Below are 16,437 nucleotides of genomic sequence, written 5' to 3'. Positions count from 1 at the left end.
ATAGGAAAACTGTGAAAACTTGCCAACATAGAATTATGTTACGCACCCCAAAAAAAAACAAAACAAAAAACAAAACAAAACAAACAAGTTTGAAATTGAAACTGTTAAAGAGAGTCACAGAAATACTGTAACGCAATTAGATATTAAAGTGCTGATTTAGAGCTTAGAAAATACTTGAATTCCCTCAATTCCCTCTCTGGGTGCTCTGCCGATATTTGCTGGTTCCCTTTCTTGATTGGAAATGCTTCAGTTGTTGTGGGATTCACCTTACTGGGCTCTGTGTTTGAATTAACCGTTAGTCCTGCTGCTCCCTGACCCCTGTGTTTTGTAAGTTTCTGCCCACGGAAAAGTGCTGGTATATTCAGTGCAGACTTTTCAAAATTATGAGCTGTAACATAAAGGTAGGACTGTGTAGCAGTTATGCCTTTATTCTTATTAATGCTGGATCATGAAAGCTCTGTTTAGCAAGTTTAAAACAATCTGTGGCACTCATACTGCCTCTGGTGACTCTTTAGTGCTCACACTTTGGAAATGCTTTCTCAGCATTTCTGGAATAATTATTTTATGGCTGAGGGAGGGATATGTTGCAGCCAAGTCATCGTCCAGTGTAAGATTAAGGATCTGTGTGAGGGAATAAATCAGCAGTAGTTGGAATGACCTGACAAATTGCAATGATTTTAATCTTTATTCTTATTTATTTCGCTCTGTCTTTTTTTATACCACAGGTCAGGAGTGGCCATGCCATTTGGCTGTTTAACAATCGGGGAAAAGAAGGATTACCACAGTCCTTCGGACGTGACAGATAAATATGACCTGGGTCAGATCGTTAAATCGTAAGTATCTCGGAAGGTTTTTGCTTTTGAATTTGAATTATGCTTCCATTATGTTGTTTAAGAAAAACTGAAGTGCTGTGAAAATCTTTTCAGGGAAGAGTTCTGTGAGATATTCAGGGCCAAGGACAGAACTACAATGAAGATGTACACATGTAAAAAATTCCTGAAAAAGGATGGGAGGAAAGTCCGTAAGGCTGCAAAAAACGAGACTGCCATATTGAAGATGTGAGTTTTTCATCTGATTCATCTTGCTGTGTGACTCTTGCTTTATATTTAATTTTACTGAAAATGATTTCACAGAAAACATCTTTTTATGAAGAAGAAGAAACAGCTCAGTGCTCTTTAAGAAAGCAGAAAAGTGAACTTCATTCTGCTGAGTGATCATATGCAGTCACTTTTTAAAGCCTTTATTATCAGAGATTTTCCTTCAGCTTCTCTTTGATGATCTGACTTTCTGGTAAAGCCCACATTAGCATAACCTGAGCCTTATCAAACAATTTGTCGCTGTCAGCAAGCAAAGCAGTAGAGTGAGATTACCATAAAAGTGCTTTTTTTTTATAAGGAGCCTTTGAAAACACCGATTATTCCATTCAAAATTAGACTTTAATAACAGGGATGTGCACTGCATCCACATTTCATGTTGTAGTCATCAATGAAGGGGGTTGAGCAGTAAGATGACAGTGTCAAAGCCTGTGAATAATTGCTGGCAAAACATCAAATTACATTTTGAAGAGACAAATGTGGGCTGACATTACAAAAGAAAAGAATGAAAATGGGAAAAAAAGAGATTACTCTTTCAAGTTACCTTCTTCCATTTGTTTTGTTGTTACGCAAGAGAACGTTCAGTTGTATGTTCTGTCAGTTTAGCTTCTTCTTGTTTAGTTTCATGTTTTGGTTCCCCTGTAAATATCCTGGATTTGAGATTTAAATCTCAGTTTAACATGTGATGCAGCCATAGTTTAATACGGGAAAAGTAACAGATCTAGTAGTAGATCTAGTACACGTCTAATTGGGTTGGTATGGAAACATTAAAGAGGTATTAATGATCAAAGAACTGACCTCACAGGCCATTGTTCATTCTGTTGTGCTAGTTTCAGTCATTGTGCAAAGGTACTGTTTATAAGGTTGGGGAAACCTGCAGTCAGCTGAGACTGAAGAAGTCACTTGGACGAGTGGTGAAATGTTTCTCCCACTGAAAAAGCTAAATCCAGTTGAACAGAATTCTCTTTTTCTTTTACTTGGATGATTGAGTTTGCATCAAGACATTGGGTATAGCTACTTAGATTTGCATGATCCAATATCATTTTAAAATAGTATATACTATTCCTTACCAGAAATGCTCAACAGCATACACCTTAGTATCTTCTGGAAATATTTTTGTATCATACTGTAAAACATAAACTGTCACTATGAAGCTGGACATTGTTCATTTGGGGGTGTTTGAGGATTGACTCACTTTTGGAACCAACCTCAGGTAGCCCTTCCAGGAAGTGCAGTTTTTAGGCATCATTGATTATTTTAAAACTAAACTAAATATTCCAGTCCTAAACAACAACAGAAAAAAATAGTGTTTATCTGCTTTAATAAGTTGTTACAGTAGCTAATAGCTGGTCTGTAATATACTGGACTGCATCTACTTTCTGCCATTTATTTCATGGCAGGTTTGAAAAAGAACATTTATATAACACATGATGAGTATGTGCTCTTTAAAAATTCTCCAGTACTTCACAGCTTGTGTCTGGATTCTGATTCAGACATGTAAATTATGGTTACAAAACACACACCTGTGATGCACGATGAAAATCATTCATAAATGTCCCAAATCTCAATTTTCCATTCACAAAATTAACTTTGTGCTTGGAGTGATTGAATAAGGAAGCAATTAAAGACAGAGCTTTTTAGCAGACTTCCACAGTCAGCACTGTGGAAAAATGATCATGAAAATAACCAGTAGGCTCGTGAATGTCCTTCAGAGTTTCTTGCATTTTGCTGTGGTTGTTGAAGGCATAGTCAATGCTCATGATATAAATGTTTGAGATATATGCCCATATGGATACATCAGATTACACAAATCTGCGTATCTATGGGAATTTAAATATGTCTTGCATATTTAAATATGTCTTGTTCCCTCTCTCAGATTTCAGAATGCATGTTGTTTATGTGCATTAAAATGAAAAGGTATTTACATTAGCCTTCTAAAAGAATGAATGACTCAGATCTTATCTGATATTTGACTTGATTCTCTTCTTGTGTCTTTTGACACATCTTTTCAGGGTAAAGCATCCCAATATTCTCCAACTGGTGGATGTCTTTGAGACCAAAAAAGAGTACTTCCTCTTCCTTGAACTGTGAGTTCCGATGTCTGATGAGCCAAGGGAAAACCTTTCTGCTTGTCTTGACCGTAACTTAAACTTGAAATGTATCTGTTTATATTGTTGATACTTGTGGTGAATGAGCCCAAGGTCCTGTAGATACAAGAACAGCTCCAGTCACTTGGTATTCATTGTGAAATTAGCTCTTTCATGATTTTGTAATTTTGTGTACTGTATTCCATGGAATTCCAGAACGTGGGATTCTTTTTTTGTGATTTAAAAAGCTTTTGGTTATACGGAAATCTTTTATGCAATCTTGTTAAATAATAATCAAATTAGGATGTCTTTATTTCAGTTTAAATTACAGATGTATTTTTTTTTCTTTTTTCTAAACTGTTAATAGTAGAGAGCAAAGGAAGAAAAAGAATAGGCCAAGACAGAAAAGTTTTTAGTAAATCTTAAATTTAAACTGTTCGTTAAAGCTTTCACTACTGAAATTAAATTACATTCCTAATTTCCAACAACTTCCACAGTGCAACAGGCAGAGAGGTGTTTGACTGGATCCTGGATCAAGGCTACTATTCAGAGCGGGACACCAGCAATGTGGTACGCCAAGTGTTGGAGGCGGTTGCCTACCTCCACTCACTCCACATTGTTCACAGAAATCTCAAGGTAATATGCTTCAGGATATCAAGTCGCATCATCAAATCAGAAGTATTCAAAACAACATGACTGTACTGGAGTTCATTAAAAGAGACAAGAATATACAAAGAATATCATTTTTAAACACATGTCCTCAGTTAATCAGTTAAAAGCTGTTTTCATCACATTGAAATAAAGAGTACGATGTAAAAAGGTTTCCAGCAACTTTCAGTCCAGTTTTACTAAATGGCTAAATGACTTTTCCCTGAAAAACCAAACTGAAAGACATTTCTGCACCGTTATCAGTTTTCTCAACAACAAACCTCAGCTTAGAGAAAAGGTGTGCAATCCAAAACATCTGCTTCTTGGAATTAATTTCCCTTTCTGCCAAGCTACCTGCTACTGTGCATAGTCACAATTGTTCCACCCTCTGACAGCTGCCTCCTGCAGCGGGATGTTGCACACACCACTTTTCTTTCTTAAAAATGACGTATTTAATCTCATTACACTGAAAAATGGCGAGTTTCAGGTTTGTTTTCTTAAGAGAGCATCTCATAGGTTATGTATGTCCTTCACAGCATAGAAAGAAGAGAGCAGGCACAAACATCTAGTATTATTTTTCCCCCAATGCTATGTTTGACTAGTTTTCAAATTCACATAAGCCACCTCCATATGATGCTGGTACAAATGTGTTCATTTGTAGATAACACTAAGGAAACGAGGCTTTCAGGATCAATGACGCCTTTTTATTGACTTGTTTTTCTGTAATGCTTTTTGGTCGTCTTTTATTGTTATTAAAGCTTTTGTTGTCTTTATTCTTTTATTTGAATTTTTTGTTCGTTTGTTTTAATTTCACTTTTAAGCATTACAACTTTTTCTTCTTCATCTTAACTAGTTTAATTGTGTTGTCTTACTTATCATAAATCTCAGACCATATGAGATAATGTTTAGTCCTTGTAGCCTCTTGTTGATAAAGTTAGCATTTTTCTACAAGATAGCATCATTGCACCATGATAGCAAGATAGCAGCACCTTAATTTCTCACCAAATACCTCCAAAAATAATGATTATAGGCTTCATAAAACTAAGACACTACAATATAGTAACCATGCCAAACATTAGAGTGTTATCATTATGAGCAGTGAGAGGGATAGCATTAGCATGTAGCTAAAAACCACTGTCTTGCAACTCATTAGTATGCAAATTTGAGACAATTAGAGAACGGTAGGTGTTGTATGATTTTGGACTTTTAAATGTGTGTCAGTGACAAATGCTGTGAAAACTGTTGAAATCCCACTTCGTAATACATAATTAAACATTTACATCGTTTAAGTCTTCTCTTTATTTTTGTTTTGAAACCACTGGAAATTTAAACTCGCTTTTTTTAATGCCTTAAATATGAATATTACATCAGCTAAAAAACGTCACTTTTCACAGTTGGAGAACCTGGTTTACTACAACCGCCTGAAGAACTCAAAAATAGTCATCAGTGACTTCCATCTTGCCAAGCTGGAGAACGGACTAATCAAAGAGCCCTGTGGGACGCCAGAGTATCTGGGTGAGAATATTAAATTTCACAACATGCAAATGAGGCAGTGCTTGTTCTGGTTTACAGACGTGTAGAAATTTAGTGAATGTCTTTTTTTCTGGTGCAGCTCCAGAGGTAGTTGGCAGACAGCGATATGGCAGACCTGTGGACTGCTGGGCAACAGGCGTCATCACGTATATTTTGTAAGTTATGTTTATGAGACTTAAAGGCTTATTCTCAGTCACATGTGGAAATTTGATTGATCTGTAATGCTCTGTTACAGCATAAGCTTGTTTAAATATGGGATGAAGGCTTTTTTTGGACTCCACATATTCACTCTTTTTTCACTCTATCCTACATCAGGCTGTCAGGCAACCCACCTTTCTATGATGAAACTGATGATGATGATTATGAAAACCATGACAAGAACTTGTTCAGAAAGATCCTAGCAGGAGATTATGAGTTTGACTCTCCGTACTGGGATGAAATCTCTGATTCAGGTACTTTTAGGATAAAGATAACATTGTGAAGCAACACACTGACAGCTTGCTCGGTAAACATTTCAGATTTGGAGAGTTTTCTCCTCTTCTTTCCGCTAGAGTGTTCAAACATATGTCATATTTATGTTCTCGTCTGTCGGGGGAATATACCTGTTCTTTGTTGAGTTTCTTCTGTACGATATTTTTCTTTGACAGCTAAGAGTTTGGTTGCTCGTTTGATGGAGGTGGATCAAGACCAGAGACTGACAGCCCAGGAGGCTATAAACCATGAATGGTAGGCAACGGAGCTTTGATAAATTGTGCATTTAAATGAAAGGACTCTGATCCGACCATATTAATTTGACCTGAAAGACTTCTCAAAAGTTCATTTTGTTTTTTGGTAGAATCATGCAAAGAAACAGTGGTTAGCATTTCCAGGATTGTTACTGTCCTTAGCATTATTTGCACTTTCTCAGTGCACTCTCTGACAGTCAAATTCTGCACAGGTGACAGCGACACATCAAGCAAAAATATTTATTATAAATGTTTTTTTAAGCATATAGATGTTCACTATAGGTGCAACAATATTTGTGCAACGTTTGATTCAGATTAGCCCACCCATTAGGGAGCAGATAGGGTACAGACAGATATATATACATATACTACGATCATTATAGTAGGATTATTAGCAGTTAGCCAATTATTATTGGCTGCGTCTGAGACAAAGATCAGGCACAAACAGTCTTAAAACTTGGTTCCCTGAAAATATATTGATTAACATTCTTCTGAATCCCATTTGCATGTCTAAATGTGCTTTAATTGGAGTTACCTGTTACATTTCTCTATAAATATAATCTCATGTTATCAAGTTGACTTTATTACCTGTATACAGCATTTTTTTAGCTTCCCAGTTACCACTGCTTATTTATATTTCACAAGTCTAACCTATGAACACAAATAGACTGTCAATGCCAAATTCCTGAAGCAAAATAGCCAAGATAAAAATGATCCTTAAAGGTTATTTTGTCCTTAGAAAAGTTTGTCAATCGATAAAACAAACAGCAAATTGAGTTATACTGTGTGTAGCAGCCCGTGGCACATGAAGGTAAGGATAATGTGAATCTCTGTTGTGAAGTTGTATTTCTCCTGTTTTGTGCAACAGGATCTCTGGTGGTGCAGCCTCAGATAAGAACATCAAGGAAAACGTGTGCGCACAAATAGAAAAGAACTTTGCCAGAGCTAAATGGAAGGTGAGCCCTTTTGTTCTCTCTTTCTGGAAGCTTTTTTTCTTTTTCAAAAAGTTCGACAATAGTTCTACTGTCTTTGAACAAGGATATACAGCAGCATGGTACAGTGTTGTGTAACTGTTAGTTGCATTTTTGGGGGGGGGGTTATAGCATCAATTTGAGTTCAGTTTGATCTTAATTCTCCCACAGAAAGCTGTTCGGGTCACCACCATCATGAAGAGACTGAGAGCACCTGAGCACAGTGACGCAAAGGCGGCAAACCCTGCAGCCGGGGCCCCAGCAGACTCCACAGCTCCCCAGGCTGCTGCCGACCCTCCTGCTCCTTCATCTGCCACAGCACCTGAGGGTTCAACCGCTCCGGTCACAGAGCTCCCCGCCGGAGCGGAGAAAAGTCAACCGGCACCAGAGGCCTCGGCCGGGGTGGCGCCCTCAGCCGAAGACCATCAGCAGCCCATCCCGGCACCACATGGGGACGAGCCCGCATCGCGTTGCAACGGTGAAGCTTCAGCTGCCCTTCACACACCTGCTGAAGCTGGTGATGAGCAGGGTTAAAAACCAACCTCCCACCCCCGCGCCCTGTTTGACTTCTGCAGTCCCCACCTACTCCTGCACACTGTACATTAGCTGCTAGCATGGTGACACTGACTCTGCTTCTCTTTCACTTGCAGCATTAGTATCATCTCATGGAAGCTGTGTGCTACCTTTCCTGAGCCTGACTGCTACGTTGCCTTGGCTTTTTCTGTTTGTTTTTTTTACCCATGTACGGTGCTTTTTTTCCCCTGACCTCCCCCAGTGTGCGTCAGATTATATAAACACTAACTTCAAAATCTTTAGTTTTAGGGCTAAAACGATTTGCTGTCAAGCTGTGGCTTGCAGCTAACATTTTCTTTCCATTTCTTCTCATAGTGATAAGAGAATAATGGAAGACATAATTGTGCTGAAAACAGCTTTGATTCCTCTTTAATGAGCCGACTTGGGAAACTTCTCCCTGCAGTTATCCTCGCAATTCCAGTATTTGTTTGTAGAATCGGTAGAAAAGTTTTGCTTCTTAACATTCGCACCTGAAGAAGATCACGAGCACTTCTCTCACTTGACACATATGGCTATCTTTACCGTCTGTTGTATTCTCCACTTACCAGTTAATGGGCTTTTAATCAGCGACTGGGAGTTTTTAAGCCAGTGTTGTTTAGAACGAGGCAGCTGCACACATAAGCACACACAGACACTATGTTTCTTTGCTAAGTTCCTGCTCAGGAAAGAACCTCATAGCTGTAAGTGTAAAGATTCTGTACATAGAGACCTTTGTAGAAGTAGCCAAAACAGCATGCTTTCTCACTTTTGCTGTTCATTTTACACCCACTTGGTGGATAAAGATGTGCTACAGCCAGCTTTGTCTTATCACAGGCCACAGCATTGTCGTCTCTTGCCTCAAGCCATGTGAAGGCTAATGTTCTTTTCAAAAGCATACTGTACATTACGCTATCAACTGCTGCTGTTCCTTTGGCGCCCCCGCTGTTAATGTGAAACAACCCCACCACTCTTTTCCTCCCATTTTTACATAGCAGTTCTATGCATCCAAATTTTTTTGTAGCTTTTCTTTTTTAGACGCCCTCGTGACATCCCGCCATCTTTGACTTGTTCAAAACATTTGCGTTCAGATACCGACTCAAAATACTTCATGCACTGTGGTGACTTTGCTGTAATTAGGGCACCATCACTTACTCTTTGTTGACCTGTATTGTACTGAGATGTGCAACCACATATTTACACTGTGTTTTTTTTTTACTATTTCTATTATGTATTTATTTAAAACTTTATGTACATGATCATTTTGCTTTTTTCTATGTTTCTTTTTATTTATTTGGCTCTTACTCTCTCTTTTTATTTCATAGATTTTTCAGCTTATACTTGATAAACAGTAATAACAATCTCATCTTTTCTTATCACTGATCCCCTTGAGTTTTAATAATGAGCTACAGAAGGAAACCTCTGTAATCACTCTAGTGGAGTTAGAGCAATATTTGACTGGCTGCAGAAACTGTGATTCCTGGTGTCCTTTCGATACAGTCCACATACCTGTAAGTAGAAGTCTGTAGTCCTTTCTCAGCTGTCAGGCCCATGAGGGCCACTGACCTACATAGACACTGACATATGGCTGCTGTCAAATTCATATGTGTCTCAGTGGGTGGACTGTAAGTTCCCATGAGCCCGAAACACGGGCCACATGAAGACAGTAGCCACTCTGCCAGTGCTATGACTTAATTCAAGTGTAGTATGTCATGGCTTATGCACAGCCAGCTTGTCTGATTTCCCCACTCTGTTGTCAAGAATATTTACTGTGCACACCTGTCCAATTATATAATAAAAAGATATATTTCTCCATTTGAAACTAAATGGGAAGAAAAAAGAAAAGGTTTACAATAGAATCTCAAGTTTGACCTTTTTTTGTTACAGTCGTTTACTCATAAAAGTATCTCTTTGAATGTGTTTAAAGTAGATTAGTCGAAGCATCGTTCAGATTGCATCACCATCTTTCTTACATTGTTTAGGATGAATATTTCATCTTTAAAAAGATGCTTAGTCAGAAAGATATCAGATTTTTTTAATGTGAATAGATTATTTCATGTAGTGTGTTCTCTTTGTTTAGATGGCAAATAAATACTGTTCATATACTGTTGCACAGTTTGAAGCAATGCTTTTTCCCAATACATACTCATAAACCCTGTATTTAATAACCCATGTCTGTTCATTTTGCCGAGCACTTCCAGGTGTATTCGTAGATGTGATGTTGCCAGGACCAGTGATCATCTGTAGGTCCTGTCCTGCATTTGTGAGCTCTGTACTGTACTCTTTGACTGAGTTGATGACTTTGATGGTAATAAAATTGGATTCATCTGTTTATCCATGTGCGATCAGCTCTTATTTCTCGTCCAAGCGCAAAGATTGTGTACAGCATCTTTCAAACCAGTGAAGATTATTTTGAGAAAATGTGGGAAAGAGCCTGCGTCATTACACTCTGCTTTCCCCCTAACCCGGAGGAGAGCATCTGTGTTACACGCGCTCAATTAGCACCAGCTTAGCACCCATCCTCGTGGGGTGTGAACTCGTGTTTCGAAAAATCCCAGCAGTGCCATTTGGTGACACTTTCCAAGACACTTGAATTGCATCACACTGGAATAATAATGCAGAGAGCTCACTCTCCAGGCCCTCCGGGGTTTAAATAGGCTTCCTCTAGTGAGACTTTCTCTTTTTAATGCCCATTCTGCAATAGTATGCAGCCATTGATAGAGCCATCAGGGCTCAAGGGGATCCTAACTCTGTCTTTTTGTCATTGGATGACTTCATTAAAAATGGTAGGATGAGAGAAGCGTCTTTTTCCTCACTCTCTCAAGCAGTTGCGTGGAGATGAAATGCCAGTGATCAGAGTCCGTCCTTGCTGAGAGGAGAAGAGAAATTCATATGGAATACAAAAAATGTTCTTCCTCTGGGCAAAGCTTACATATAAGCTAAAAGCTAAGACAATAACTGCACATTGGGAACTAAATTTTGTGCAATAATGTGCAATTACAGCAACAAGCAAGAATGAATCTCTTCTTTTTATCGATGGTCTTTTTGGTCTTTTTGTCGATGTTACTACCTCTTCCTCAATCTGGTATTGATTAACAGATGTGCTGTAGACTCAGTTATTGGCATGCAGGTTAAAAAGAAAATCAAACAAATCATTCCCATATGAACTTGCTTACCTCCCTCTCACTCTAAAATCCTACAGAATACACGTATATGTTCCAGTTGTTATTATCTGTAAACAGTCTATAATAGTATAACTTTGACAATGAATAATGTTAATTAAAAAAAATGCATCTAAATTAATGCCAAGAAATATTTTAGTAATATGTTTTTACAGTCTATATATGATATTTCTAGGGCAATAAGGACACTGAGCATAATCTGTGGTATTTTTCCAAGATGAATCAAATATATACTGAAAAAAATTGTCAAATGGCAATATATAATAATTGATACATACATGTTTAAATATTGTCAAAAATAGACACTTTCACTTAAGTGCTATACTTCTTATAGACATGGTTTTACAAATTAGGTCCATAACTTATTAAACAAAGACCTATTTGTTTTAGTTTTGTCTCTGTACACCACCACAGTGGACTGTAAATCAGTACATGTGTGACTGAAGTACAGACTTGAATTTTGAATTGTACAAAAAGTTTGCACTGATAGTTTTGGCATTACAGCCGTTTTTACACATAGTCCGCCATTTTCAGAGGCTCTCTATTAAATTTTGTTTCATTTTAAATACAAAGATTGCTTTTAATACTTTGATGAAAATTGTTTGCAGTAAGTGATTGTCTGACATCTGGAATCCATAGACGTCACCAAATGCTTTGCTTCCTTCATCGAGATGCTTTTCCAGAATTTTACTGCTACTTTATTTGCTCCAATCACTTTTAAACTGTGATGTGCTGTCTGCTCAGTTTTGCAAAATGTGGTTGAATCTGTGCAGAGAGCACAGCTCTCTACACTTCACAGTTCATCCTGCTGCTCACACGAGCAGTCACATGATCAGTAAACATCAGTTCCAGTGGCAGCTACACATGCTCATGACATAACATCTTTTTTTTGTTTGTTTTCTGTTGTTTTTAAGTTTTCTGGGAAAGCCTGATCTCATTCTTCTTTTTCTAGAGTGTAACCAGTCCTCTGCATTTCCATTCATGAAGGTATCTCTGGACTGCAGATCTTGACAATGACTGGCTTATCTCAGTGTTCTTGACTTTGCTAGATGATGCAAGATTGTTTTTCTGAACCAACAAAATTCTTCTGCCACCATGAACTTTGCCTTGTGTGATCTTTCAAACATTTCGGTGTTGCTGAGCTGTCCAGTTTACTGTTTCATATCTATGGTTCTATTGTTTCACAGTGCTTGATTGATCTACATGAAGCACAAGATCTGAGTTACTGACTTAAAAATATATGGATTTTCAGGTATGTTCAACAATGGTCTAATCACAGAAAGATGATGTTGGATGTCGAAAGAAAGAAAGCACGAACAGTGTAATCATTTACAAATGCAAATATAACTGGAGTGGCAAAACAGTCTCCACACTTCACTCCAAATACTTCAGTCATGCTGTAGAGAGCTGGTATGGTATATGAGAGAAAAGCTGACACTGCCCTCTGGTGACCAGGTTTGTTTCAGTCAGCAGTCACGTCAGTGGAAGGAACAGCAAAATGCCTGCAATGCAAACATTAAATACATATGCTCACATTAAAATACCGGCAGTATAGAAGTTTCTTACCTGAACATACAAACATGCATGTGTGAGCTAAACAGTGATAAGCACGCAACATAAAGTTCAATTAAGTTAATTTTGAAATACTGATATTTCTCAATAGACAAACTCATAGATAAACTGACTGAACCTATTTAGTGTAACTGGAGCTGTGAATCACTCTGTGTACTCTTATTTATCTTATTTAACTATTAGTATTTCATGAAAAAGCCTTTTAAACAGAGAATAAAGCTAAATGTAAACAACACGTTCCTTTTATGTTTCCCACTCATTTTTATTTATATGTGAATAAGTGAATGAGGCTAATAGGTTAAAACTATCCAGTTTCCTTCCTTAAATACAGACTATTATATACACAAATATACACTTAATTATGTTGTGCTTCTGAATTTTTGGGAAGACTACTCCAAAGAGCTCCAAGAATAAACTAAGGTGCCTAACAGTAGCTCAGCTTGACCACTCCAACATCCTTAACAGTTTATCATTATGTTAGTAGCGTTGATACGTTTTTATTGAATAGATTTAGCCAATAATACCTTATTTAATTATAGGGTTTAGGAATCCAGCACTTCAAGTAGCACTGGGGGATTTGGTGCAAGTACCTCTACCACAGTCAGTAAATGTTGCAGGCAACATAAAATCATAGAATAAGTTAAAGTGTTATAGGTGTCATGTGTTTTTACTTATTTTCTAAGAAGTTGAACCCCATGAACAGTACTGATGACAACATGCCACCTGCTGGCTGATAGCATGAAATGCATGTGTGAGCAGGACCCCTGTTATGATTGCATAGATGCAGCAGAGAGCAGTGGTGCTCCCTCCCATTCCTCTGCTTTACTTTGACAGGTGCTGTTTGTCTGCAGCGGTTGTTTCGCACTTTCCCCTGAGCCTCCTCTGTTTGTGTTTAGCGTATACGAAGGTCTGACAAAACGACGGCTGACAGTTTACAAAGGCCAGAATACTGTGTAAAATAAAACTGCCAGATACTTTTAGAGGTGAATTCTTTAACACGTTTATGACAAGTCCCAGAAAAAGACTTTAAATTGCTGTCAGTTCATCATCTCTCCAACAGACTGGCCTTAGTTTTTAATACCGTTGATCCTCAGGAGGATGCTTGTGAACAAGAACACAGTTTCGTGCCAGACTTCTGCCTCTCAGACTTCTGGGTTTTTCCTTCCTGACAATGCAGGCACTGTCCGACAGCTCTCACTGTGGGAGCTATCCAGAGAATGACTCTCCTGCCTCTGAGCTGCAGAGTACCAGATGAGACTCGCTGATAAGACAGAGCCGAATTCCACATCTGAAAAGTCCACTGAATGATGCCATAGCTTGGCACTATGTCATGTGATTTGACTCTTTGGAGATAATTCCCTACAGTAACACATCCCTATTGTGTTGTAAAGAATGGAGCACAGAAATGTCCAATCAGATTGTAATAGGTCATCCTTTTGTTGTCAGTGGTGCTGAATTCCCAACATGTAGATCTGCTTCTTGGTTTTAACTGGTTTATGATTCAGAGGCAGAGGTGGCTGAATCAGAAGTGATCTGCGTGTTGATGACATACATAATTTTGACAGCCATAGCACAGGAAGCTGACCTCAGTTACTGGTGTCATCTATTCAGCACCGTGGGACTCCCAACCTAACACCCCGTACATCCTCCGCTGTACGCTGGTAGGAATCAGATAAGCAGTTGGAACAGAGCCCTGTCTATAAGGAGAAAAAGAGACGTCAGAAGTCTCTAGAGCCCAGACGCCATCTGATGCTCTCTGAATGCACTGTGATGGTTTTTCAAACAATCTGATATGTTGTTCCTTGTATCCTGAAACAAATCCACCCTGTTCTAAAAAAAAAGGAGCAGGCATGTTGTCATTGTCACTTATTCAGATGTGTCATTTAGTCTAAACTGAGCAATGAAAGTTCTTTTTGTAGAACGGTCTCAACCACCTTTGTGACAGGCACTAACAGTCAAACGTTTTAGAGCGCCCCAATTTTTCTAGTTATTTATTGCAGTTCAATTCGTACAAGTCCAGTGAATAGTTTGAAATGGTACAAAGGTAAGTGGAGAACTGCCAGCAGTTCTCCAGCAATGAAGGTTGATCAAGCCTTAAAAGCTGGTGTTCCAACTTTTCTGGAGTGCTTACGATCCCCTCTGTCTGCATAAAAGCAGTGGTGGAACACACTGTAGTACCATAGCCTCGTGAGCATCCGTTGAACATTATTTTACTGCAGAAAGTGTTGCTACAAAAATGGCGAGAAAAAGGCAATTAACAATGGAAGAGAGACTGACCATCATAACACTTAAATGTAGGTCTTTCATACAGAGAAATTGCAAAGAAAGTCAAGGTGTACAGTTCCCTTCACCATCAAAGGCACTCAGAAACTGGGGCAAACTCTAACAGGAAGAGGTCTGGCAGATTCAAAGCCACAACTGAATCAGAGAACAAGTTTCTGAGAGTTAGCAGCTTGCGTAATAGGCGGCTCACTTGCCAACAGCTTCAAACACAGCTCAATAGTGGTCAGAGTAAGCAAGCCTCAGTTTCAACTGTGAAGAGAAGACTTTGAGCTGCAGGTTTGACAGGACGAGTTGCAGCAAGAAAGCCATTGTTAAGATGTCAGAATAAGACAAAGAGGCTTGCCATTAAACACTGCCATTGGACTACTGAAGACTGGAAGAAGGTGTTATGGACCAATGAATCAAAATTTGAAAACTTTGGTTCATCACGCAGGATTTGTACGCCATCGAGTAGGTGAAAGGATGGCTCCACAGTGTGTGGCACCAACTGTCAGACAATGGAGGAGGAAGTGTGATGGTCTGGGGCTGTTTTCCTGGATCCAGGGTCAGTGAGAGGCAAGATAATGACCCAAAACACAAGTCCAAGCTATGGCAGAACTACCTCAGGAAAAAAAGAACACGATGGTCTCCAGACTTAAATCACATCAAACCGGTTTGCAATGAACTGGACAGAAGAGTGAAAGCAAAGCAACCTACAAGTGCCACATTTATGGGAACTTCTGCAGCAGATATGGGAAGAACTTTCTGAAGAATATTTGATTTCTATTGTGGAAAGAACATGGGTGTGTTCAGCTGCTATATCTGCTAAAGGCAGTTACTTTGATGAGTCAAAAGTTTAGAATACATTTTGGTCTATAAATTCATTCCATGATTTATTTTTTTTAATTCCGGTTGCTTGGTTGTTTGCTTTCATTTCAGAGAGCAACAAGACATTAAACTGCAAAATTTGTATTTAAAAATTTGAAAAAAATTGCGTGTTTTAAAACATTTTACCTGTAGTGTACATGTGTGCACTTATGTATGAACATCTAGTAAGTAAGTAAGTAAGTAAAATTTATTTATATAGCACATTTCACAGATAAAAATCACAAAGTGCTTTACAGTAAGATCAGACATACAAGTTAAAATTAATTAAATTAGTTAAAAGCCCGTTTGTATAAAAATGTCTTCAGCTGCTTTTTAAAGGAGTCAGTAGAGTCTAGACAGCGTAAAGACAACGGCAGAGAGTTCCACAGCCTAGGTGCCAGTGCCTGAAAAGCCCGATCCCCACGTGTTTTAAATCTAGTACGTGGGACCACCAGTAGCCTCTGACCTGAAGACCTAAGTGCTCGGGATGAAGCATGAGGTTTCAACAGGTCAGAGATATACTGGGGAGCTTCACCATGCAGAGCTCTAAAAGTTACAACTAAAATTTTAAAATGAACCCTAAAATTTACAGGCAACCAATGAAGAGAAGCCAAAACTGGAGTAATGTGTGACCTCTTGTTTGTACCAGTTAAAAGTCTTGCCGCTGCATTCTGTACAGACTGAAGGCGATCCAGAGCTGATTTGTTAAGACACGTAAAAAGACCGTTACAATAATCCAAACGAGAAGAGATAAAAGCATGAATAATCATCTCAAGTTCTGCCTTTGACACCAGTAGCCTGAGTTTAGAAATGTTTCTTAGATGATAAAAACAGTTCCGGACAAGTTGTTTAGAGTGTTTCTCAAGAGACATTGAACTGTCAAATATAACACCTAAGTTTCTGAGACTCGACTGAAATGAAGGGTCTAAAAAACTGATATGCTGCCT

The 16,437-nt window shown here is 38.5% G+C and overlaps 1 protein-coding gene across 1 annotated transcript in view; it reads left to right on the top strand.

Moving 5' to 3' along the window:
* The window catches only part of LOC147329984 (caM kinase-like vesicle-associated protein), a 47,740-nt gene extending 37,818 nt beyond the window's left edge, over positions 1-9,922 (top strand). Inside the window, exons 2-11 of the mRNA XM_086291468.1 lie at positions 726-833; positions 927-1,058; positions 3,107-3,181; positions 3,679-3,817; positions 5,224-5,344; positions 5,442-5,517; positions 5,678-5,814; positions 6,010-6,088; positions 6,956-7,043; positions 7,230-9,922. Of these exons, the coding sequence (XP_086147594.1) occupies positions 739-833; positions 927-1,058; positions 3,107-3,181; positions 3,679-3,817; positions 5,224-5,344; positions 5,442-5,517; positions 5,678-5,814; positions 6,010-6,088; positions 6,956-7,043; positions 7,230-7,592 (1,305 nt within the window). The 5' untranslated portion in view covers positions 726-738 and the 3' untranslated portion in view covers positions 7,593-9,922. The remainder of the gene's footprint in view (positions 1-725; positions 834-926; positions 1,059-3,106; positions 3,182-3,678; positions 3,818-5,223; positions 5,345-5,441; positions 5,518-5,677; positions 5,815-6,009; positions 6,089-6,955; positions 7,044-7,229) is intronic.
* Positions 9,923-16,437: the final 6,515 nt, after the last annotated feature.

Source organism: Aulonocara sp. 'chitande type north' Nkhata Bay, linkage group LG5, assembly GCF_057382095.1.
Source record: "Aulonocara sp. 'chitande type north' Nkhata Bay isolate Kocher_YH1m ecotype deep benthic linkage group LG5, A_spYH_male_GT1.1, whole genome shotgun sequence".
NCBI classification, from domain to species: domain Eukaryota; kingdom Metazoa; phylum Chordata; class Actinopteri; order Cichliformes; family Cichlidae; genus Aulonocara; species Aulonocara sp. 'chitande type north' Nkhata Bay.
The sequence above is the reverse complement of the archived record's forward strand: the minus strand, read 5'-3'. Positions and strand labels throughout refer to the sequence as shown.